This window comes from Scyliorhinus canicula, chromosome 22, assembly GCF_902713615.1.
Source record: "Scyliorhinus canicula chromosome 22, sScyCan1.1, whole genome shotgun sequence".
NCBI classification, from domain to species: Eukaryota; Metazoa; Chordata; class Chondrichthyes; order Carcharhiniformes; family Scyliorhinidae; genus Scyliorhinus; species Scyliorhinus canicula.
This window is the reverse complement of record NC_052167.1, coordinates 10,666,477-10,693,275: the sequence shown is the minus strand read 5'-3', so window position 1 is coordinate 10,693,275 and position 26,799 is coordinate 10,666,477. Positions and strand designations below refer to the sequence as shown.

Below are 26,799 nucleotides of genomic sequence, written 5' to 3'. Positions count from 1 at the left end.
AGTGCTGCACAGCCAAAAAATTTACTTTTTTTTTAATAAGAGTTGTTAAGGAGACAGCAGGAAAAAAAGTGGTTTCGTAGGGTGGATGCAGTGAAGGTGTTTAGCCTTGTGGGAGAATCCTAATTCAGTTGTCGTAAATATAAGATAATTTCCAATAAATGCAATAAGCAATTCATGGGAAGCCTCATTAACCCAGAGAGTGGTTAGAATGCAGCACTTGCTACCATCACTGAGACAAGGAGCAGAGACCATCATTTGGCTGGAGAGCCTCTTAACATCATTTGATGAACTGTTGAGGACTCGATGTATAAAATGAATTGTTGCTTTTTGTTTTGCAACATGGATCTTTTTTGAGCCATTTTCAATTAAGTTAAATTGTTGAAATTTGCAATGGCATTCCATGTATGAGGAACTCTTCTTAGATTTGTCTGATTGGATAGTAATCTGAACTACCAATCTAAATTATCGAGCCATATAATAGTTCTAACGTGGCGGTGCGACATTTAAACTTAATAATGCTTTTAAGAAACCACATATTTACTTACAGTCATGAGATATACAGATTTTCCCCTGAATTGTTAAGGATTAAGGATGAAATAATTACTGATCATTAAATGATTGAAATCAGATGTTTGTCAGATCAATGACAATATTTGGTCAGAACAGTGACTGGTAAATTTTAGAACCTGCCTCGCACTTTAAACCACTCTAGTTTAATTTGTTCAACACCCAAGTCAACAGGGATCTTAGATCTAGGCAGATCTAACCAATCTAGATCTTGGTGTGCAGAGGACAGTTTCAAAGTTTGCGGATGACACACAACTTGGAAGTATTGTTAGCTGTGAAGAGGACAGTATAAAACTTAAAGGGACATAGACAAGTTGGTGGAGTGGGCAGACAGCTGGCAGTTGAAGTTCAATGTGGAGAAGTGTGAGGTGATGCATTTTGGTAGGAAGAACAGGGAGAGACATTATAATGTAAGGGTTAAAATTCTAAAAGGGTTTCAGCAGCAGAAGGACCTGGTTGTATGTGTGTATAGATCATTCACCAGATTGATTCCCGGGGGGGGGGGGGGGGGGGGGGGGGGGAGGTTGACGAATGAGGAGAGATTAAACCATTTGGGCTTGTACTTGCTGGACTTTAGAAGGATGAGAGGGGATCTGATTGAGGTATATAAAACACTAAAAGAGGTTGATGTGGACCAAATGTTCCCCCTTAATCTAGAACAAGAGGTCACAGGTATAGGTTGAGAGGCGGTAGATTTAAAACTGAGATGAGGAGGAATTACTTTTCGTAGAGGGTGGTGAATTTGTGGAACTCACTGCCCCACAGTGCGGTGGAGTCTGAGTCATTACATGGTTTCAAGAAAGAGATAGATATATTTCTGATTTTTAAAAAACTGGTTAAAGGGAAAATGAGGAACAGGTAGGGAGGTGGCTTTGAGATCAGAAAGTGATCAGCTATGATCTGATTGAATGGCGGAGCAGGCCCAAAGGGCTGAACTGCCTATTTCTGCTCCTAGTTCCTATGTTCCTATTGAAGGTGGCAGGAGAGGGGAGAGAGCTGTAAAAAGAAGAGCAGAAGGTAGTCTGGGCTTTATTAATAGGGGCAGAGAGTACAAGATCAAGGAGGTAATGCTGAATTTATACAAGACACGATTTAGACCTCAGTTAGAATGTTGTGTGTAGTTCTGGGCTCTACACTATGGGTCAAATGTGAACACATTGGAGGGGGTGCAGAAAGAGGCTTGCAAGAATGGTTCCAGCGATGAGAAACTTCAGTTATGAGGATAGATTGGAGAGTTTGGGATGTTCTCCTTGGAGAGGGGAAGGCTAAGAGGAGATTTGATAGAGATGTTCAAAATCATGAGGGGGTTGGGCAGAGTAAATGGGGAGAAACTGTTCCAGTTCATAAAAGGTTTGAGAACGTGAGGGCGCAGAGTCAAGGTGATTTGGAAAAGAAGCAAATGTGATGCGAGGGAAAACTTTATCACACGAGTGGTTGGGGTCTGCAATGCACTGTTTGAGGGCAGCACGGTGGTGCAGTGGTTAGCACTGCTACCTCAAGGCACGGAGGATCCAGGTTCGATCCCGGCTCTGGGTCACTGTCCATTGTCCGTGTGGAGTTTGCACGTTCTCCCCGTGTCTGCGTGGGTCTCACCCCCACAACCCAAAGTGATGTGCAGGGTAGGTGGATTGGCCAAGCTAATTTGCCCCTTAATTGGCAAAAAAAGAATTGGATGCACTAAATTTATATTTTAAAAAGTTAAATGCACCGTTTGGAAGTGTGGTGAAGGTGGCTGAAATTGAGGTATTAAAAGGGGGGCATTAGATGATTACCTGAATAGAAACAATGGGAGGTATTCTCTCAGCCTGGGTCAGGCTGGAGAATCAGCGCGAATCGCGCCACGCCACCCCGACACCGGGAAGCGATTCTCTGCAGAGCGGAGAATTGGCGTGGTCTGTGCGGCGCCTGTCGGGGATGCCCCCCCCCCTCCCCCCCCGGCGATTCTCAGCCTGGGATGGGCCGAGCGGCCGTAACGAAAAACCCGAGTCCCGATGGCGCCTTTCTAATCTGCTCTTAGCCGGTGGGACCTCGGTGTGGAAGGGTCCAGTGGTGGCCTGTGGGGGGGAGAGAGGAGGATCGACTCCGGGGTGGGGGGGGCTCCGTTGTGGCCTGGCCCGCGATCGGGGCCCACCAATAAGCGGGCCTGCCCCTCAGGCTGGGGGCCTCTTTAGCCCTATGCCACGCTGGCCCCTTTAGCCCTATGCCATGTTGCGTCGGGGCCGGTGCGTTGAAGGAGGCCACTGCGCATGCGCGCGTTGGCACAGGTGCACTGCGCATGCGCGGACCCAGCGGCACCCTGTTGACGCCGGGATCAGCAGCGGGGGTGGCGTGAACCACTCCAGTCCCCTGCTGGCCCCCTGTAGGGGCCAGAATTGCTGATCCTGAGGCCATGTTGACGGCGTTGAGAAACGCAACGGCGTTTCCAACGGCGTCAGCGTTTAGCCTCAGGATTATGGAATCCCGCACAATATACAGGGGTGCTGGGAAAAGGCCGGGGCTGGCACTTAGTCACGTGGATAGTCGGTACAGACACAATGGGCCAAGTGTCGTTCTCCTGAACCATAAACACTCAGTGATTCGGTGAACTTGGAGACAGAGTTATTTACATTTTAAATCTCTGCGCTGTTCTCAGATCTCCTCCATCCATTTTGAGAGCCAGGATAATTTATCACTTCGAAAGGCTGGGATTAATCAGGGATAGTCAGCATTCTTTTGTTAAGGGAAAGTCATGCCGTACAAGCTTAATTGACCTTTTTAGAGGAAGTAACAAGGAGGATTGATTTGGGTAGTGCAGTGGACATGATTTACATGGATTTTAGTCAGGCCCGCATGATAAACTGGTCAGAAAAGTAAAGCTTATGAAATACAGGAAAAAGGGAGAAGTTGGATCCAAAATTGGCTCTGACAGGAAACAAAAGGTAATGATTGGATGTTTTTTGCAGATGGAAAGTGATTTCCAGTGGCACTCCACAGGGCTCAGTGTTCGGGCCTTTGCTTTTTCTTGTATATATACATTTTTTAAAATTTAGAGTACCCAATTAATTTTTTCCAATTAAGGGGCCAATCCACCTAACCTGCACATATTTTTGGGTTGTGGGGGTGAAACCCACGCAGACACGGGGAGAATGTGCAAACTCCACACGGACAGTGATCCAGAGCTGGGTTCGAACCTGGGACCTCAGTGCCCGTGAGGCAGCCGTGCTTCCACTGCGCCACCGCGCTGCCCTGTTTCTTGTATATATTAATGATTTAGATTTAAATGTGGCAGGCATGATTGGGAAATTTGCAGATGGTGCAGAAATTGGCCACGTAGTTGAGAGTGAAGAGGATAGCTGTCGTCTCCAGAATTATATCAATGCTTTGGTTGGGTGGCAAATAGAATTCAATCCGGAGAAGTGTTGGTAATGCATTTGGGAAGGGCGGACAAAGCAAGGGAATACTCAAGGAATGGGAAATCATTGAGCGGCGTAGAGGAAATGGGAGACCTGCAGTGCAGGTTCACAGGTCCCTGAAGGTGGCAAGACAGGTAAATAAGGTAGTAAAGAAGGCACAAGGTGGGCTTTTCTTCATTGGATGATACATCGAATACAAAAGTAGGGATGTAACGAGGGGACAGCGTTGATATTGATTAGGCCCACAGCTGGAATTTTGTGTGCAGTGTGGTCACCCCGTTACAGGATGGCCGTAATTGTCCTGGAGAGGTTAGAGCGATTTACAAAAATGTTGCCAGGGCTTGAAAGTTGCAGCTATGAGGAAAGATTGGGTAGGTTAGGGTTGTTTCCCTCAGAACAGAGGAGGCTGAGGGGCTGATTCGATTGAGGTGTACAAAACGTTGACGGGCCCAGACAGGGAAGACAGGAAAGTCTGCTTTCCCTTTGCTGCGACTTCAATTACCAGGGGGCAGATTTAAGGGGATTGGTAAAAGGACTCGAAGGGATATTAGGAAAATCTTTCACCCGGATGGTGGTGAGTGTCTGGAATTCGCTTCCTGGATTGGCGATTGAGACAGAAACCCTCAACTCAAGGTAGCTGGATCTACACCTGAAGTGCTATAACCTACAAGGTATGGACCGGGTGTGATTAGAATAAGCAGCTAGTTTTTTTCAGCTGGCTCAGACACAATGGGCTGAGTGGCCTCTTTCTATACTAGAACCTTTCTATACTGGAACCTTTCTATGGTTTTGTGTGCACCCCGCTCCTCACGAACGGCAGCCACACTCTGTTCAGCCCACAGAAGAAATTTGCTCTTGCCGCCGCTTATTGACCTAGATCATGCTGCTCCCTGTGTCCATCCATTGAGGCTTGCTCCCTACTCTCTATGGCCTTCTTCCCCTTTCAACGTCTCCGATTCCTGCTCCTCAATATTTCATAGGCAGCGGGATGGAAAGACTCTACAAATGCACAGGAGTGCACGGACTTCATGCTGAGAATCATTGTGTGGGCCCAATAGGTTGAATTCCCAGGCTGGATAAAGCCCTGGGCCATACTTCTCCCCACCTCCAGTACAGATACAATTAAAGGGAAGCTGGATAAGTGCACATGGGAGAAAGGAATGAAGGATATACCGACCGGATGAGTTGAGGTTGAATAGGGGAGGTTCACATCGAGCCTAAACGCCAGCAGACATGAAATTTAATGAAAATCGCTTATTGGCACGAGTAGGCTTCAAATGAAGTTACTGTGAAAAGCCCCTAGTCGCTACATTCCGGCGCCTATTCGGGGAGGCTGTTACGGGAATCGAACCGTGCTGCTGGCCTGCTTGGTCTGCTTTCAAAGCCAGCGATTTAGCCCTGTGCTAAACAGCCCAATTCATGAGTTGGGCTGACTGACCTGAGCCTGTTATATATTCTCTGTGTAAACCTGACAATCAATATTTATGCACAGTAAGGTTTCATGAACAGCCAATAAGTAATTAGGGGCTGGTTTAGCTCACTGGGCTAAATCACTGGCTTTTAAAGCAGGCCGGCAGCACGGTTCGATTCCTGTACCAGCCTCCCCGGACAGGCGCCAGAATGTGGCGACTAGGGGTTTTTCACAGTAACTTCATTGAAGCCTACTCGTGACAATAAGCGATTTTCATTTCATAAGTTAAGTGACCGGTTAATCTATTTTGGGTGGTGTTTTTTAAAATAAATTTGGAGTGCCCAATTATTTTTTTCCAATTAAGGGGCAATTTAGCATGGCCAATCCACCTAACCTGCACATCTTTGGGTTGTGGGGGTGAAACCTACGCCGACACGGGGAGAATGTGCAAACTCCACACAGACAGTAACCCGGGGCCGGGATCGAACCCGGGTCCTCAGCGCCGTAGGCAGCAATGCTAACCACTGTGCACCGTGCTGCCCTTTTTTGGGTGGTGTGAAAACTCCCTGGTTGTCTTTGAACAGTGCCGGAGTACGCACAGATTAACAGGTGGACGCCATTTTAGTTTAACAATTCACCCAAAATTTGGCACCTCCACCAATGTCCCAATTCCTCAATGCAGCGTATTCAGGGGAGGCTGAGATTATCAGTGCAGGTTCCCCTGGAACGAGCTTTGAGCACATAAACCTTGTGACTTGCAGAAAAACCATTGCTGCCAATTGTCCAGCTCAGTTTGTGGTGTGATCACAGTGGATTAAACAGAAATGTGCCAGTTGGCACAAGTGGCCTGTGCCCGTTCCTGTGCTCTGCACAAATCTCCTCCCACTCACGTTCATCAAACTCCCTTCAGCACTTCATTGTGGTATCGGGTTTGCAGGAAATGGCTCGTGCGATTGCTCTGCTAAAACCCTTTTGCTCAAGTGCGGGAGAAACGTTGCAGATTGAAACCGTTAATAAACTGCAGTGATATCCTGGGTTTCATGCACTGGCCGATGGAACTGATTCTGTCCAGCCCTCAAGTGATTTCCTATGTTACAAATTCAATGCTTTGCTTAAAAAAAAGGATCCTCCATTTGAAGACGGTGCAAATGTTTCCATGTCATGATGCAGTCAGTCAGTGGAACACTACTCAATGGCACTAACTTGTGGCTGATACTGGGAACTGGCACTTCATTCATCCAAATGCGTACACTTTTTTATTCATTCCTGGGATGTGAACATTGCTGGAAAAACCAGCATTTATTGCCCCTCCCTAACTGCCCTGGAGAGAAGGCACTTCAGGAAATTAACGCTGTCGGATGAAACTACTGTAGTTAGCTGGTGCATCTGAGTTTGTTGATAATGTACGTCCTGCATACATAGAATCATAGAATAGAATCGGGCAGCACGGTAGCACAGTGGTTAGCACTGTTGCTTCACAGCTCCAGGGTCCCAGGTTTGATTCCCGGTTTAGGTCACTGTCTGTGCGGAGTCTGCACCTTCTCCCAGTGTCTGCGTGGGTTTTCTCCGGGTGCTCCGGTTTCCTCCTACAAGTCCCGAAAGACGTGCTGTTCGGTGAATTGGACATTCTGAATTCTCCCTCTGTGTACCCGAACAGGCGCCGGAGTGTTGCGACTAGGGCATTTTCACAGTAACTTCATTGCAGTGTTATTTTAAAAATTTAGTGTACCAATTCATTTTTTTCAATCAAGAGGCAATTTAGCGTGGCCAATCCACCTACCCTGCACATCTTTGAGGTTTGGGGGCGAAACCCACGCAAACACGGGGAGAACGTGCAAACCCGACACGGACAGTGACCCGGAACCGGGATCGAACCTGGGACCTCGGCGCTGTGAGGCTGCAGTGCTAACCCACTGACCCACTGTGCTGCCCCCATTGCAGTGTTAATGTAAGCCTACTTGTGACACTAATAAAGATTATTACTATTACTTAGCATGGCCAATCCACTGAACCTGCACATCTTTGGACTGTGGGAGGAAACCGGAGCACCCAGAGGAAACCCACGCACATACGGGGATAAAGTGCAAACTCCACACAGTCACCCGAGGTCATAGTCAAACCAGGGTCCCTGGCGCTGTGAGGCAACAGTGCTAACCACTGTCACCGTGCTGCCCATTATGTGACTTGCGTAATCCTACAATGCAACATTCATGCCACCATTGAAGTGTTTAATTGGCTGTACGGTGCTTTGGAACACCCTGAAGTCATGACGGCGCTAGCTAAATGCATTTTCCTTTCTTATCATCCTGTCCTTTCAACAAATCTATGGCTCAATAAGTTAAGAATTCCAGAGGGTTGTGAACATGTTGTACATCTGAAGAGCATTTCTGTCCGCCTCTGTCGACAGTCCCCCAATCTGCTTTATCATTAACTCGATCTTTAAAAATGTAAGAAATGTTATCTTCTGCTGAGGGAGGAGGTCTAATTAAAAGAACGTGGTCCGTGTCAGTGCAGCTCAATGAAAACAGATGGCCGTTCGACTCACCCCATGGAGTTTTTGTTCTCAAATTGTCTCGGAATAGTTTGGTGGAGTGAGTTAAATTGACAGCAGGTAAACCTGGCGTCTTGTCCCTCCCTGGTTTCCAGCACTCCACCGTTGCCAAGTCCCTAAGCTTTGGAATTCCCTCTGAGCAGGTCCACCTCGCCAACTCGTGCTTTCCTAACCTCAGTTGCTCCCACAAACTAGCTTTATTCGAGCTTTTGGCTTCACATAATGGGCAGCATGGTGACACAGTGGTTAGCACTGCTGCCTCACAGCGCCAGGGACCCTGGTTTGTGGCATGTGGCTCGGTGTCAAACTTTATCTGATAACACGGAACATTTCGGGATGTTTTTAACTGCATTGCTACAGAAATGCAAGCTGTTGTCCATATTGGATTTATACGAGGATAAGAGGTCGCTGTATTTGCATCACTGTATGTCCCAAATCGCTTCACAGCCAATGGAATCCTTCAAAGTGTGCTCATCGTTCTAATGCCGGGAGTCACGGCAACCAATTCACGCACAGCAAGCTCTCTCTCACACAGCAATATAATAATGGCCGGATAACCTGTGTTAGTCATATTGATTAGAAGATAAAGAGTGATCAGGAGGCTACAGGTTACTCCCCTGCTCTTCTTTAAAATGTTCTCATGGATTCTTTTGGGTCCAGTAGAAAGAGAGGTTGAGGTCCCCGTTTAAAGTCTCATCCGACAGAGGCGCCTCCAGCAGTGCTGGACACCCTCGGTACTGCACTGGGGGTGTTGGCTTAGATACTGTGCTCAATGCTCTGGATTTAAACACACGGCCCCCATGACTCCGCCAACGGGACTAAATTCACCACCGGTAGCTAATCAAGAGGAAAAACGGGTAAATTTGTTAATGCTAGCTGTTGAAAAGACACTGCTTGCCTATTGCTCCCCCCCCCCCCCCCCCCCCCCCCCCCACAATTGCCTCTTCCCAGTGTTCGTGAATCTAGTGATAATGATTGGCTGTGAAAGACGTGTGTGTCAGGAGCAAGCAACCCCAAGACTTCACCAAAACTCGATGTGAGCATAGCTAACAAAAACTCTGTCTACAAAGAAGGCAGATTTGTCTTTATTATTCAATTCAGTCAATTCGGGCAGCACGGTGGCGCAGTGGGTTAGCCCTGTTGCCTCACGGCGCCGAGGTCAAAGGTTCGATCCTGGCCCTGGGTCACTGTCCGTGTGGAGTTTGCACATTCTCCCCATGTTTGCGTGGGTTTCGCCCCCACAACCCAAAAGATGTGCAGGGTAGGTGGATTGGCCAGGCTAAATTGCCCCTTAATTGGAAAAAATGAATTGGGTACTCTAAATTTTAAAAAAATTCAGTCTCTTTGGAATCGAATAAAAACAGCCTGGAGACGGTAGTGGCAGTCTTTGGCGCTAACGAGTGTGATTGTCCAACCAAGAAACTCTGTGTTACTGATCATGGATTGTGTGGCTCCTCACATGGCTGACGAGCCTGATCCTAGAGCCGCATCTTCGACTGCACACTTGGCAGGTGTTTCCGGGAGGTGGGATCGGTCCTTTGACTCTAGTTCGTGGGTATTCCTTTCTCAGGCTCCCTTTCTGGGCCTCCTCTTGCCATCGGGTGTCCTCCCAAGGATGTTCCTCCAACTAGGTCTCTTCTGAGCAAGGGTGTCCCGGGCATTGACATGACTGTTGCATTTCTTGAGATAATCCTTCTGGGTGTCTTCGAAGTGTTTCCTTTGTCCTCCACTCGTTCAGAAGCCATCCTTGAGCTGGGAGAAGACGATTTGCTTTGGGAGTCGGGTCTCTGGCGACCTAAGCACACAGCAGGCCCAGAGGAGTTGGTTTCTTATGATCATGGCCTCAATGCTGGTGCTCTTGACTCCTTCAAGGACATTGATGTTAGTGCGCCTGTCCTCCCACTTGATGCAGAGAATCCATCTCAGACAGCGTTAACGGTACCTCTCCAGGGCCTTGAGCTGGCGTGTTTAAGTCAGGCAAGTTTCTGAGCTGTGCAGGAGAGTTGGGAGGACGACTGCCTCGTCGTTGTCACAGTCCGCTTTGTCGCCTTTCTCCAAGGTGGTGGCGATGACGGGCATCCCTGGGGTCGGCTGGAATTTCTGCGCTCTCCCACATTTTCAGGAACAGCTGATGGAGCCGCAGGGCTCCACCACAACTTAATGTAAGCACAACTAACGGAAGACCTCGGAGTACACGGAAGACAGATTTTATTTTTTATTATTATTCAACCCTGCAGTCAGTTTGGACAGAGGGTGGAGGAGGTAGTGGCAAGAAGGAGTAATGAATCCTATTCCAGCAGCACCAGGGAGACCAAATACAAGGGAGAAAATTCCTAATCACTTTGGATTTTGTTGGAGCTCGAGGATAAATGTGAACATGCGAAGGACACTGCTGTAAAACCACTTTCTTCCTTTCTGCTGCAGTTTTCAATCCCCTGTAGCATCAATTATAGCACGATCGTGCAAGCACTGCATTTTTCTCTGCTTATTCAAACGTTTTCCATTTCAAACTTCACTGCACTGAGCTTTTCACAACCCCAACATGTTGAGGACTTGCTTACACCGAAGGTGGCAATTTTCCTCGCTCTTCCCCTGCCCGAACAGGTCTTTCAATGATTCGGTAACAACCCAACTTGACTCGGCCACTATAAGCCGAGCTAGCGACCTGCAGACTGTGAGGATGTTCCAGTTTGTTTAGTGAGAGACGAAATGATTCTTTGTGGCTCAGATAGTACAGGCTGTGTGTAAAAGGAAGGGGCCGATTAACCTTCGAGAGCTACAGCGTGTAACACTGCATCGGATTTTACAGTACAGAGTCGGACCATTCAAACCAACTCCAACTTTTTATTGCCTTCTTCCTCATGCTTCCCATTCAATGCTAAACCTTATTGGGCAAAGTAGCATGAAGGCCAAGATGCTGAATTAGCATTTTTGAACATTGGAAATATTCTGCGGCAGTCCGGCCTTCTCTCCGGTCCCTCCGTAATGATGCTCTCTCTCACTTTACTCTCAGATTGGCCTCAAAGGTGAGCTGGGGTTCCAAAAGTAACGAGGTGTGCAAGGCCAGCAGTGCTACCACGGCACGGTAGCACAGTGGTTAGCACAGTTGCTTCACAGCTCCAGGGTCCCAGGTACGATTCCCGGCTTGGGTCACTGTCTGTGTGGAGTCTGCACGTTGTCCCCGTGTCTGCCTGGGTTTCCTCCCACAGTCCAAAGATGTGCAGTTTGGGTGGATTGGCCATGCTAAATTGCCCCTCCGTGTCTAAAAAGATTAGGTGGAGTTACTGGATTACAGAGATAGGGTGGAGGCGTGGGTTTAGGTAGGGTGCTCTTTCCAAGGGCCGGTGCAGACTCGATGGGCTGAATGGCCTCCTTTTGCACTAAATTTGATGATTCTATGACTGTTTACACTGATGGTAAAATCGGTGTGATCAGCCTTGGGACTTATCTCCAGTTTGACTCCGGTAGTCAAATTAATGCGAAGGGCAAGGTTCAGAGGAGATGTGCGAGGCAAGTTATTTTTTACACAGGGTAGTGGATGCCTGGAACTCGCTGCCGGAGGAGGTGGTGGAAGCAGGGATGATAGTGATGTTGAAGGGGCGTCTTGACAAGTACATGAATAGGATGGGAATAGATTATCATAGAATTTACAGTGCAGGGCTGAAGGGCCTGTTCCTGTGCTGTACTTTTCATTGTTCTTTGTTTCCTCCAGCACCTCCTCGGAGTGGGCGAGTGTTCAGGGGATGGGGGTTCAGGGCATAATCAGCTGGTTGGAAGTTATTTTTTAACGGGGGCAGTGGAGGACACATGTTGCACTGGCAACTAAAGCTTGGAGGGTGACTTCGATTGAAATATTGTACAGAGGCTCCCGTCTATCCTGTCCGAGAGGATTGACTAAATATTTGAGTCACACTTAAGTCCAATTGGAGAATAAGTGAGCGCTAGTTTGTTTTAAATTTTCAACTGCTGTTGAGGGGCTGGCGAGATGTAATTGCTTCCCATATCCCCGCTCCTCCCAGCTCATATCTTCAAACTAGTGCATGGGGACCACCTCATTCCTGCCTGTTCGTCAAATTTCCATATTGATCAGTATTTATTGATGAATTTCCATTGCTGTGTGCCAATCCGGAAAAATCATGAACGCATCCAACTGGAGGCTGAGCAGATCAGGAACTTGGCCACTAATTGTCGTGCACTGAAAGTTGCATTGTGCATTTCATCCACTTGAGGCTACCATGCGCACATGAACCAGCAGAGAGAGTCTGCCGGGAAGAGATAGTGATGGATTCACGTTTTTCAAAATAAATTTAGAGTACCCAATTATTTTTTTTCCAATTAAGGGGCAATTTAGCGTGGCCAATCCACCTAGCCTGCACTTTGGGTTGTGGGGGCGAAACCCTCGCAAACATGGGGAGAATGTGCAAACTCCACACGGACAGTGACCCAGAGCCGAGATCGAACCTGGGACCTCGGCGCCGTGAGGCAGCAGGGCTAACCCACTGCTCCACCGTGCTGTCCTCGATGGATTCACGTTTAACAGATTGTGCAGTTCTGATTATAAATGCCGTTGGTGAAATTATCTAATGGTTTCTGTCCCAAGCCCTTCACACAGATATCTGCAGGCATTTTCTACTTTGAAGGAGTGGTTATTGTGGGAAGGCACGAACTCCAGCCATCCATGTGAAGTATCTGATTTTTGAAGAGCGAGCATCTCTGACGATGCAGGATTTTAGACATCTTGGAGTTGGGCCTCACCACTGCCGACGAAATGCAAGGAGTCAGTTTTTCCGAGGAAAATGGGTCTCCCAATAGGATTTATACCGGTGGTCGGAAGATGTACAGTGTTAACTGGAAAAACTGTTCTCTCAACAAATCTCCTCTTAGACAACATCACAGCGCCTGTTAACCGACTTAACAGCGAAAAGCCAATGCAGCCAGTTCAGCTGCGGTGTCAGCAGTGGCTTGTTTGGTGTCACTCTCGCTGTTGAATTGGAAGGTTGTGGGTTCAAATCCCACTCCAGAAACTGGAGCACAAAATCTGGGCTGACACTCCGTGTGCAGTACTGAGGGAATGCTACATGGTCAGGGGTGGCAAAATCTGGGTACGATGTTAAACTGAGGCCCTGTCTGCCTGAAATGTCCCGGACTGTCTTCCTTTTGGTGTGTAACTGGTTTTCAACAGTTCGGATAGGAGGTGCCTCGGAGACCTGCTGGTTTGTGCCAGGCTTGGTGGAGGGGGGAGGGGAGTGGTTGTGCATGGGTTGTAGGGTGAGTGGGGAAGATCGCTCTGGGCAGGAAACATCTTTCAAACTTCCGTTTGATGGGTTACTGGCATCAGCTTCAACTTGTAGCCAGGGCAGTTGTTGACCCGCTCACACAAGAGGAGCTTGAATTCCCTGTCTTCACCAGGAATCCAAAGAAGGCGTGCGGTGTCTCTGGAATCAGTGTCTTTCGACACCACGTGCCGACAGAGAAGTGAAGATACTATATCTGAGCTGGACGCGATTTTGAAAAAGTCGAGTTGAAAGCGGTTTCTCCTGGTCTGTGACCAATAAATCATGTGATTGTTTTCAGGGATTAACCTCTCAGTATTTTTTTTAATAGAAATTTAGAGTACCTAATTCATTTTGTTTTCCAATTGCGGGGCAATTTAGCGTGGCCAATCCACCTGCCCTGCACATCTTTGGGTTGTGGGGGTGAGACCCACACAGGCACGGGGAGAATGTGCAAACTCCACACGGACTGTGATCCAGGGTTAAGCTTTAAATAGCCACTCAAGATCAATCTAATCCATGGCACCGAAGAACATCACCGAGGGTAGAAGACAAAAGAATCTATTTTGGATTAGCACCCCAATTTTTAAAAAAAGAACGATTTTGATTTGTTTTATGGCACTTTTCAAGCCCTCACAAAGCACCTTTCAGCCAACAAAGTACTCTTCTTTTGCCGGGTAATTGCTGTTGTAAAGAGTAAAGCACAGAAACCAATTTGCACACAGCGTGGTCCCAAGTACAGCAATGAGCTTAATGACCAGATAATCTGTTTTCTGTGGCGTTGGCTGAGTGATAACTATTGGCCAGGGCACTGGGGAGAACTCCGCTGCTGTTGTTGAAATTGTGCCATGGTCCTTTAACATCGAGCTGGGAGGGCAAGTTGAGCATTGGTTCAACATCATATCCGAAAGATGGCACCTCCGACTGTGCACCGCTTCCTCAGTACTGCACTGGGAGTGCCAGCCTAAACTTTGCACCGGGGTTACTGGAGGGGGATTTCAACCCACAATCATCTGCGTCAGGCGAGAGTGCTACAAACTGAAGTATGTCTGGTGTCAATGCTAAATGTACCCTCTTGGCTTTACGTTGTTGGAATCAGTTAAAGGGCATTGTTACGTTGTCCTGAAGTACCCACGTGGTGGGGTGTTCAGAGACCAATAATCTCCATTGGCCCCTACCCTTAATGATCATCCAAAAATTCCGAATCCGGCTCCTTGCATTTTGTTAGCAGTGGAGACCCGACAGAGGTTGGAGAAGGGCAGCACGGTGGCGCAGTGGTAGCACTGCAGTCTCACGGCGCTGAGGTCCCAGGTTCGATCCTGGCTCTGGGTCACTGTCCGTGTGGGAGTTTGCACATTCTCCCCGTGTTTCACCTCCACAACCCAAAGATGTGCAGGATAGGTGGATTGAACTCGCTAAATTGCCCCTTAATTTGGAAAAAATGAATTGGGTACTCTAAATTTTAAAAAGAAGTTGGAGAAGCCTAAAACCATGAGCCTTCATCAATGCCAGGTCTCCAAAAATCGGGTCCTTTTACGTGGTGGGGTGGGGGCCGAGAGCAATGAGCGCCTGCCCTCAACATTGCTCTTTTAGTGCAGAAAGTGCCTGTCGGCATTGGTGCTTGAGCCCTTAAAGTGGTGAACCTAAAGCAGGATGTGTTAACGATGAACCTCATTGAATGTGGCTCGCCACGAGAAAATGAGGGAGCTTTTCAATCAGACTTGGCTGGAAGCCCAGTTTGTGTGTGAGATGCAAGCCTGAAGCTTACTTACAGCATTTCCACACAGCCGTGAAGTAAAGCGATAGTCAGCTGCAGTTTAAAACACAAAATTGCCCCAGCGACGGAAAGGTGTGAAGAATGTATAAAATGTACCGTTGCGTCTGTTTGCTCACGGTCTTTCTCCTTGACTAGGCCAAAGTGTAGCAGTTGCAATGAGATAGACACAATTGCCCCTTGCTCCCCATTCCCTGCTGTTTGTGTATTGTTCTCTGCTATGTGTACCTCAGAGTCAATGGTGTGCTGTGTTTTTTTTTTGGCCTAGGTTGTCAGCAGGGTAGCGGCACAACAAGGTTTTGATTTGGATCTTGGATATAGGCTGCTGGCTGTATGTGCTGCAAACAGAGACAAGTTCACTCCAAAATCAGCAGGTAGGAAAAAGTATTTGTGTTTGCTGTAAATCTGCAGAATACCAACAAAGCCCCCCCCCCCCCCAACTTCCTGTGACCCCCCCCCCCCACCCAACTACCTCAAACAAGACCCATTTTAAAACAAATATTGCCTTTTGTAAAATGGCTGAGCTGTATTTAAAACGTGGCCATTTTTCCTCCTGAGTTATTTGGAATAATTTCAACTCTCTGTGTATCAAATCCATGGCATTCTGGGTCAGCCCAGAGGTGCTAACACTCTCCGGCCCTCCGGCATTTTACCAATCAGGATTCCATGGATTTAGCCAGACATTTGCCGGTGAATATATTTTTTCACAGCAGTTGCTTGTTGAGTGGACCAGAATGTGTAGTCCTGTTGAGTGCTGTGGAAAAGCACACGGATCAAATGTGGGTGCGCGCACACACACACACACACGTGCACGGACACTTCTGCATGGACATGTGTGCACGTGCACAAAATTAAAGAACATTTTCCATTCGAGGTAATTTCGTTTGGGTCACAACCTTGGTGTGGCTGTTCACCTTTGCATTGCTAAAACCTGCTGTAGTACTGTGAGAATGGGGAGGTGTTGATCTCATGCAACCCCTGTGAAGCATGCATCAAGTGTAGGCGTTCCTTGTAAAGCAATCAATTTGCAGAGGAAATTGTGCATTTGAAAAAAATAAATCTACTCATTTGAACTCGCTGAAAAATGCCTCGACTACCACTGGCTGAAGACTTTACTGTTGAATCAGTTGATTTGGTAGCCCAGAGTGCCCCTGCTCCCTGTAGAGGGAGGCAAACATACAAAATGGCCTGTGGGTAAAACCTAGTACAAGGCACAACGTCCCTCTCAGAATGAGCTTTTTTTAAAAAACTGCACCAAACCCACAGTTCTTTTTTTAAAATAAACTTGAGTCCCCAATTCATTTTTTCCAATTAAGGGGCAATTCAGCATGGTCAATCCACCTAGCCTCCACATAGAACATAGAACAGTACAGCACAGAACAGGCCCTTCGGCCCTCGATGTTGTGCCGAGCCATGATCACCCTACTCAAACCCACGTATCCACCCTATACCCGTAACCCAACAATCCCCCCCCTTAACCTTACTTTTTAGGACATTACGGGCAATTTAGCATGGCCAATCCACCTAACCCGCACATCTTTGGACTGTGGGAGGAAACCGGAGCACCCGGAGGAAACCCACGCACACACGGGGAGGACGTGCAGACTCCGCACAGACAGTGACCCAGCCGGGAATCGAACCTGGGACCCTGGAGCTGTGAAGCATTTATGCTAACCACCATGCTACCGTGCTGCCCCGCTTGGGGTTGTGGGGGCGAAACCCACGCAAACACGGGGAGAATATGCAAACTGCACACGGACAACGACCAAGAGCTGGGGTCGAACCTGGGATCTCGGCGCCGCGAGGCAGCAGAGCTAACCCACTGCGCCACCGTGCTGCCCCACCCACAGTTCCTAAGATGTAACTTTGTCGTCTATCACTAGAGTGGAGTTACTGGTCAACTCAGCTGCTTTCTCTAATCCCTGCAAAGCAAAGGATGCAAACTCCACAGCCACTTCTCATCAATGTCAGTCATAACCCCCTTCCTCTTCTCCACTGCAATGGACTAGCCCCAAGGGGAAAAACTCAAGAGGGCAGTTAAAAAGAAAATTGCTTTTTGCTGAATGGGCCGAAGCTCACATTGAATCACATCTCCAAAGTATTCCACAGACTGCAAGTCGGGTAGCAGCCATAATTTCTTTTTGTGGACCATTCTTGGCTTGCCAGCTTGACTCCTAATTTCCCCACGTATTTAGCAGAAGCCCAACAAGCACAAAGAATCTCTTGCTGAATGATGTTATCCAGGCGCTGTGATACTTGTGTACATCAGCAAATCCTGCCACCTGTCACATTGTGGCTACAGGAACAGATCAGAGGCTAGGAATCCTGCAGCCTCCTGACGCCCCAAAGCCTGTCCACCATTGACAAGGCACAAGTCAAGAGTGTGATGGAGCAGGGCAGCATGGTGGCCTAGTGGTTAGCACGACCGCCTCACGGCGCTGAGGTCCCAGGTTCGATCCCGGCTCTGGGTCACTGTCCGTGTGGAGTTTGCACATTCTCCCCGTGTCTGCGTGGGTTTCGCCCCCACAACCCAAAAATGTGCAGAGTAGGTGGATTGGCCACGCTAAATTGCCCCTTAATTAGAAAAATAATTGGGTAATCTAAATTTATTTTAAAAAAAGAGTGTGATGGAGTACATCTCCACATGCCTGGATGAGTGCAACTCCAACAACCCTAGGGCAGCACGGTGGTACAGTGGTTAGCACTGGTGCGGCGCTGAGGACCCGGATTCGAATCCCAGCCCTGGGTCCACTGTCCGTGTGGAGTTTGCACGTTCTCCCCATGTCTGCATGGGTTTCACCCCCACAACCCAAAGATGTGCAGGGTAGGTGGATTGGCCATGCTAAATTGCCCCTTAATAGGAAAAATATAATTGGGTACTCTAAATTTATTTTTAAAAACTCCAACAACCCTCGAGACGCTCGATGCTGTCAAGGCAAAGCAGCCCCCTTGATCGCCCCCCTGGCCACTACCTCAAACATTCAGTCCTGCCACCTCCAGTGCACAGCAGCAACCGTGTTTATCATCTGTAAGGTCTGCCACAGAAACTCGCCCAAACTCCTTCACCAGCACCTTCCAAACCTGTGACCCCTCCCACCTAGAAGGACAAGGGCAGCAGACACATGGGAACACCACCACAGACCATTCTGATTTGGCATTATACCACCATCCCTTCAGTGTCGCTGGGTCACAATCCTGGAATTCCCTCCCTAACAGCACTGTGGGTGTACCTACACCACGTGGACTGCAGCGGTTCAAGAAGGCAGCTCACCAAGACCTTGTCACGGACCATTAGGGATGGGCAATAAATGCTGGCCCAGCCAGCAATGTTCACGTTCCTAGTAAGAATTTTTAAAAGCCCCCTGACATTCAGTAACAGGATCTGAATAAAATTGGCTACTGACGGGAAGCAAATGCTATTTATCTCACCATAAGCTCTTTAAATAGTAGTCAATTTAAAGAAGTCAGTTTTTTCAAAGAATTGACAAAGTTCCTTAGTTTCCTGCAGTTCCGCTGTGCCTTGAAGTTATTCGAACCAGGATGGTATCTGGGTTAACCCTCAGTCTGCACTGAGGTAGTTGATCTCTGCTGGGGGGGGGGCTAATTGGCCACTGCCCTCAGTGCAGCTGTCCCTAATACAAACTAAGTGTAACATTGCCAAGGATTCCTGCTGCTAATCACTATATAGTGACCCCTGCTGAAAGGAATGTCTGGAAGCTGGGCTAGGACAGAATGGAACTCTGTTCCAATATCTTCCACAGTCAGAGCTTAGCGACACTCGTGTCTCACCTCACACACCATGAATGGCCGTACTATTACAGGGATATCAGTGCTGCTCCAATCCACCACAATTGTTGACGTAAAGGAGCAGTTTGAACCGAGTTTGGAGACTCCTTGGGCTGGAGTCTCCGTTTGCGGGATCCTCCATTTTGCCGGCAGGGCACTCTCGCCCATGGATTTCCCGACGGCATGGGGGAGCCCACAATGGGCAAACCCATTGGCCGGCTGCTGGGACGGAGACTCCCGCTGCCGGCAATGGGCGCACTGCACCAGAAAGTGGGTGCGTCGGGATGGAGAATCCCACCCCCTGGGCGGGATTCTCCAATCCCGTGGCAGAGTGGCCACGCCGTCGCGTTTTACAACAACGTGAACGGGCCGCTCCCAGTACTAATTCAGTGAGAATCACGGACTGTGCCAGAAGGTGAACAAGTGTGTCACATAAAATTCACCCAATCCTCTGACCCCACGTGTTAAAGTACAATTCACCGTTAACCTTCAGGAGTGAGAGCAAGAATCCATTGTATAAAAATTCCGTCACTTTCATTTATTAAAATTAATTTCTGCAGAAACCTGTTTTCCAAAGTTTATAACAGCAAAGGTCATTGAATTGAGACATTCAGGCAGTGGATATGTAACAGATCTCCAGCGTCTTTATTTGTTGCTTGTTCTGCTTACTCAATTAACACGTCAGCAACCTGCATTTTCAGAGTGGTTTACATATCAAGGAAAGAGACCCTTCCAATTTAGCGTGGCCAATCCACCTACCCTGCACATCTTTGGGCTGTGGGGGTGAAACCCACACAAACACGAGGAGAATATGCAAACTCCATACCGACAGTGACCCAGGGCCGGGATTCAAACCCGGGTCCTCAGCGCCATAGGCAGCAGTGCTAACCATTGCGCCACCGTGCTGCCCATCTCTGATTATTTATAATACCCCCTCAAACAACACCCACAAAAACAGGCTGGCCATTCCACTGAATTCTATATCTGATGCCGCACATTCCCCTAAGTATATGTACTTGAAGCACTTTGAGCTTCCTTGATAAGTGCGATAGCGTTTAATGTAAATTCTAAGGCGGCACGGTGGCGCAGTGGTTGGCACTGCTGCCTCACGAGCCGAGGAGCCGGGTTTGATCCCGGCCCCGGGCCACTGTCCGTGTGGAGTTTGCACGTTCTCCCCTTGTCTGCGTGGGTCTCACCCCCACAACCCAAAGATGTGCAGGGTAGGTGGATTGGCCACGCTAAATTCGCCCTTTAGTTTGAAAAAACTTGGGTACTCTAAATGAAAAAGAAAGGTTTTTAAATATAAATTCTCTTTGTGAATTTGGACTAAATTTCCATGTCACTGGTCGAGAATGAGTAAAACCAGACCAGTTAGCACAACGTGGTAACATCTGATTTTTGTAAATGTTGGTCATGTTGCTATGTGCGGGGCATGAATTCTTCAATCTATGTAATTGTGGTATTCCCTGTAATAAGATGCCGACCCATTTGACTGCTATGTTGAGTGTATTAAAAGGGGCCGGCGCTTGTCAGTCAATCCTTGGATAACTTCACCAGCAAAACAATACAGAAATGGATCTGTTACATTCAATGATGACATTGCTTCACAAGAATGTTCAAGGATTTAAGGCCACCAGTAACTCATTGCTGAGGTTATGTACAAAAGAAACATATTGAAATCACACGGGGGGGGGGGGGCGGCGAGGATTTACCAGAATGATACCTGGGTTAAAAACCTTAAATGCTGAGGTCCCAGGTTCGATCCCGGCTCTGGGTCACTGTCCGTGTGGAGTTTGCACATTCTCCCCGTGTTTGCGTGGGTTTCACCCCCACAACCTAAAGATGTACAGGGTAGGTGGATTGGGCACGCTAAATTGCCCCTTGATTGGAAAAAATGAATTGGGTACTTTAAATTTATTTTTAAAAAAGCAAGCTTAAATGAACCAACTAATGTTGTATTCCCAGGAATTTAGAAGGGAAAGGGGCTGATTTAATCAGAATTTTCAAAATATTAAACTGAACAGATGGAGATTATTTCTGCTGGTTAGTGTCTGGGATTGGGCAGTATCTTATAAAAATCAGAGGCAAACCTTTCAGGGCTGAAATGGGGAAACACTTCAACACATGAAAATGAAAATCACTTATTGTCACAAGCAGGCTTCAAATGAAGTTACTGTGAAAAGCCCCTAATCGCCACATTCCGGCACCTGTTCGGGGAGGCTGGTACGGGAATTGAACCATGTTGCTGGCCTGCATTGGTCTGCTTTCAAAGCCAGCGATTTAGCCCTGGGCTAAACCAGCCCCTTAAAGGGTGGTAGAAGTTTGGAGTATCTTCTGCAAATAGCGGCACAATGGTTAGCACCGCTGCCTCACAGCGCCTGGGACGCGGGTTCAATCCCTGCCTTGTCTGTGCGGAGTCTGCACGTTCTCCCCGTGTCTGCTGGGGCTTCCTCCGACTGATCTATTATCTTCCCACAGTCCAAAGATGTGCAAGTTAGGTGGATTGGCCATGCTAAATTGTCTCTTAGAGTCCAAGGATGTACAGGTTAGGCGCTGAGGCTAGAGGGATAAGGCAGGGCACTGGGCCTAGACAGAGTGCTCTGTCAGATGGTGAGTGCGGACTCGATGGGCTGAATGGCCTCCTTGTGCACTGTATGGATTCTATGAAATGGCAATTGATGCTTAATCAGTCGTTAAGTTTAAAACTATGATAGATTTTTGTTGGCGAAAAGCATTAAGGGATATCCGGCAAAGATAGATATGTAGAGTTAGGTCTCAGGCCAAACGTGATTTCATTGGCAGAATACATACGAGGGACTAAATGGACATCTCTTGTTTCTGTAAAATGCCAAGAGGTCCAGCCTGTATGGGGCGAGCCTTTAGGATAGTTATTCTTTCACTGAATGCTTAATTCATTAACATTATTCCTGCTTGTGAGTCAGGAAGTTGCAGATTTAAGGCCCCACTCCGCATCTTGAGCCTACAGCCGAGGCCTGGCGTGCCAGTGCAGTGCTGAGGGATAGCCACATTGTCTGAGGTTTTTTAAAAATTCATTTGCGATTTGCCCCGGGAACATGGATGGAGGGTTTCGAACATGGCGGGGGTGAGGAGGGTGGGCGATATGTTCCTGGAGGTGAGCTTTGCGAGTTTGAGGGGCTTGGAGGAGAAATTTGGGCTGGGAAGGGGAAATGACTTCAGGTACTTTCAGATGCGGGACTTTGTCCGCAGACAGGTCCCATCCTTCCCACGCCTCCCGCCAATAGGGATCCAGGACAGAATAGTCTCTGGGGGGAGAAGGAGGAGAGGGTAGAGTCTCAGATATTTATACGGTGCTCATGAAGGGGGAAGAGTCCCAGCCGGAGGAACTGAAACTCAAATGGGAGGAGGAGGTTGGCGGGGAGATGGAGGATGGGGTATGGGCAGAAGCACTGAGTAGGGTAAACTCAACCGCAACATGTGCCAGGCTCGGCCTGATTCAATTTAAGGTCACCGGGCCCACATGACGGTATCTCGGATGAGCAAATTCTTTGGGGTAGAGGACAAGTCTGCTAGATGCGGGGGAGGACCAGCGAACCACGTTCACATGTTTTGGGCATGTCCTAAGCTTAGGGGGTACTGGGAGGGATTTGCGGGGATCAGTCCAAAGATGTACAGGTTAGGTGGATTGGCCATGCTAAATTGCCCGTAGTGTCCTAAAAAGTAAGGTTAAGGGGGGGTTGTTGGGTTACGGGTATAGGGTGGATACGTGGGTTTGAGTAGGGTGATCATTGCTCGGCACAACATCGAGGGCCGAACGGCCTGTTCTGTGCTGTACTGTTCTATGTTCTATGTCCCGGGTGCTAAAAACAAGGATGATGATGAGTCCGGGGTGGCAATTTTTGGGGTTTCGGAAGACCCGGGAGTCCAGGGCGAGAAAGAGGCCGATGTTCTGGCCTTTGCTTCCCTAATAGCCCGGCGGCGAATACTGCTGGCATGGAGGGACTCAAAACCCCCGAAGACCGAGCTATGGCTTTCGTTCATGTCAAGTTTCCTGGGTATGGAAAAAATTAAGTTCGCCTGGAGGGGATCTGTACAGGGGTTCGCCCGAAGGTGGCAACCATTCATCGACTTCTTCGCGGGAGAGTGAACGTCGGGGGGGGGGGGGGGGGGGGGAGAGCGGGGGAGAGGGGGGAGATTAGAGTAGAGTCGGAGGGATAAATAGGCGGGTAGTGTCGATGGGAGAGGAGCGTGCTTGTGCAGTATGGTCCGATTGAAGTATTGATTTACGTTGATGTTTGCACATTTTTGCCATTTTTGTTGTTATCTGTAGCTATTTACAATGCCGAAAAATACCTCAATAAAATTGTTTGATAGTAAAAATTCATTTGCGGGTGGTGGGCATCGCTGGCTGGGCCACCATTTTGTGTCCATTCCCTGATTGAACTGAGTGACTTGCTCGGCCAGTTAAGAGTCTGTGGATGTGGAGTCATATGTAGGTCAGACCGGGTAAGGCATTAGTGAACCACATGGTTTCACGGCCATCATTAGACTTTTAATTCCAGATTTGTTTGAAAATTAAATTCAAGTTTTCCCCATGGCGGGTTTTGAACCAGGGTCCCCCAGAGCATTGCGAGATGACTGGATTACTAGTCCAGTGACAATATCACTACGCCACCGCGTGCTGTGTACTGAATGGGGGCATCAAATCTGTCGGCCACTGGCACCAGTGGAAGATGAGCGAGGGGTTGTCCTTCTGCCTCTGCCAACATTCCTCCCTCGACCAACAGCACCGAAACCTGACCATTCCAACTGCTCACCATTGTGCTGTCTTTGCTAATAACAAAGGCTCCACCTCAAAAGATAATTTAATCGATTGTGAGGCTTTGTTGGATACCTTGAGGAAATCCTGACCGCGGTGTTGGGGGGGGGGGGGGGGGTGTCAAAAACCAGAAGACATAGATTTTTAAAAAAAATTTAGAGTATCCAATTCATTTTTTCCGGGGGGCAATTTAGCGTGGCCAATCCACCCACCCTGCACATCTTTGGGTTGTGGGAGCGAAACCCACGCAAACACGGGGAGAATGTGCAAACTCCACACGGACAGTGACCCAGAGCCGGGATCGAACCTGGGACCTCGGCGCCGTGAGGCAACCGTGCCAACCACTTGCGCCACCGCGCTGCCCCCAGAAGACATAGATTTCAGGTTAACTGGCAAAAGAGGTCAGGGTGCAGAGGAAGAAAATTGATTTTTAGGCCGCTTGCTGGGACGGTCAGGAACGCCCTGCCTGAAATGGGAGCTGGAAGCAGTTTCAATATGGCATTTACCTCCTTGAAGTCAATAGATCTGATTATTGGGCCGAGACAGAGCAGGCAGCTAGTCAATCCCACACCTCTTGTCCTGCCACACAGGGCAGATTGTTACTCCATGGAGTCCCTATTTCCTGCAGTAAGTGTTGTTGACAACTTATTCCCAGCATGACTTGCCCGTATTTTCACTTCCAAACATATGCCTTAATAGTGGTTGTGGATGCAGTGCTGAACTTGGCTTGCTATTGGGATAGGGTTGTGAGATTTTGAGCATAGATTGAAGGTAGTGAGACAAAGGCAAACGATACTGTTCTATCTTATTTTTAAATAAAGAATTTGCAGCGAGGAAACCAGTGTACGTCAGTACCTATGCTGCACGTGAGCCTCCATCAACCCCACTTCATGTAAACCCATCAGCAGCAGCTCCTCTGGTGTTCCATCTTGCGCGTGTAGTACAGCTTGTGTGATTTGTGCCCCCTCCAATTAATGCGGTTCGCTCCACCTGATTTGTGAACTCCACAGCGGCCTTCCCAATCCTGAGACTGAGTTTGAATTGCGGGAGGGAAGGCCTTCACTGCGAATGGCAGATGTGCTGAAATCGAGAGCCCTGCTTCCCCTTAACTGGAGCAGCTGGCACGCTTGCATCACCATGTCACTGAAACCTGAGCTAAAGGGTGTCTCAGGAAACCAGAGATGCCCATTGTGCATTCAGTGGCACTCTGTTTGATAAGGACGAGTGGCTGTGCGTTTCCGTGGGTGAGGGCCATTGTCGCAATGTCAGTTAAGAAAGAGCTGAAATAGTTAATGGGATTTTCTGTGATGATTCCAGCAAGGCAGTGAAGTCACACTGCCAAATATTTCATTTAAATTTCCAGGCTCCGTGCCTTTGGTAGGGGCCGGGAATCAGGCAGCTGGGCGAGGAGGCCGGAGTCGGGGAACTACGGTTCACACCAGACCCTACATACGGCATACAAACACCACACACACACACACACACACACACACACAGACCCACACAAACACATGCATTCACACAAACACACACGCACGCACACACAGACCCACACAAACACATGCATGCACACACGCACACAGACCCACATCCTCTCACAGGTTCACACACGCAAACACACAGAGACACACACACAGCCACAGGCACACACCTGCACACACAGACCTACACACAGACACACTCACACACCTGCACACAGACACCCACACACACACAGCCACAGGCACACAGAGACCCACACACACACAGCCACAGGCACACACCTGCACACAGAGACCCACACACACACAGCCACAGACACCCACACACACAGCCACAGACAGACACACACAGAGACACACACACAGCCACAGACCCCCACAGGCACACACCTGCACACACAGACCTACACACAGACACACTCACACACCTGCACACAGAGACCCACACACACACAGCCACGACACCCACACACACACAGCCACAGACACACACACAGCCACACACACAGCCACAGACACACACACAGCCACAGACAGACACACACACACACACACACCTGCACACACAGACCCTCACACATACAGAACCCCACAGGCACACGCATGCACACAGGGACCCCCACGCACGGAAGGTCACGCGCACGGAAGGTCACGCGCACGGAAGGTCACGCGCATGGAAGGTCACACGTGTGGACATACACGTGTGGACGCACACACGCGGACACACACATGCGAACACACACAGACAGACCTTCAGAGACACCTACACAGACAGACAAACACACACACACATACAGACCCCCACAGGCACACACACACACCACACACAGAGACTCACACACACAGCCACAGACACACATACACAGCCACAGACACACATACAGATCCCCACAGGCACACACACAGACCCACACACACAGCCACAGACACACATACAGACCCCCACAGGCACACACACACACCTGCACACACAGACCCACACACACAGCCACAGACACACATACAGACCCCCACAGGCACACACACACACCTGCACACACAGCCACATACACAGACACACATACAGACCCCCACAGGAACACACATGCACTCACAAAGACATAAATGCCACAAACGCTGTTCTCAATATTCAAGTAAAGGCCTTGAGGGCAGGATTACTTCATGAAGTTGAGGCTGTGAGGTTGCTGGGAGACAGCTGAACGAATCACATGATAGCAATAAAGCTTTGACCATTTGATGGAACAGATGGTGGTGCAGGGTCTGTGATACTGTAACCTGCTGGGTAAAACTCAAGTGCTCAGGTCACAGGATCTGATGGACTTGGTTCTGTCAGAGAAATGTTAATTCACAAAACACCCAGTCGAGAGTCTGAAATGAACAGGCTGGTGTCCACTGACCGCTGTTCTTTTGGCTCGGAATAAAGCTACACAGTTCACTGCTGCTAATTTGAATTATTCAGTCACCCAAATTAAGCCAAACAGCAAGAGAGGCAATTTTTTTTTTGTTCAAAGTAACTCAAATGAACAATTCAAATTGAGCAACACAACAATGAGGGTAGATTGTGACGCCAAGAGCTGGTTCCTTATGACTGAATTGTAAAATTCAGATCAGATGCACTGCAATACTTTCATGTTCCTCGATACTAAGGAGCCCTCAAGTGTTTGCAGGTGGATAGAATGCGGACCTCCCTGCATTCATGTTTAAAGAAGCTCTGCTTTGACAACAGCAATAAATCAGCCAGAAGCAGCAGAGCATCGCGCCTGATA

General features: G+C 48.5%; 1 protein-coding gene across 8 annotated transcripts in view; it reads left to right on the top strand.

Moving 5' to 3' along the window:
• The window catches only part of zmiz1a (zinc finger, MIZ-type containing 1a), a 431,940-nt gene that overhangs the window by 260,703 nt on the left and 144,438 nt on the right, over window positions 1–26,799 (top strand). For 7 of the 8 annotated variants that reach the window (XM_038782665.1, XM_038782666.1, XM_038782664.1 and 4 more), the window contains one exon: window positions 15,237–15,342. In XM_038782665.1, coding sequence (XP_038638593.1) covers window positions 15,237–15,342 — 106 coding nt within the window. Of the gene's footprint in view, window positions 1–15,024; window positions 15,044–15,236; window positions 15,343–26,799 lie in introns of those variants that run through there. The other variant, XM_038782671.1, reaches the window with a different exon arrangement.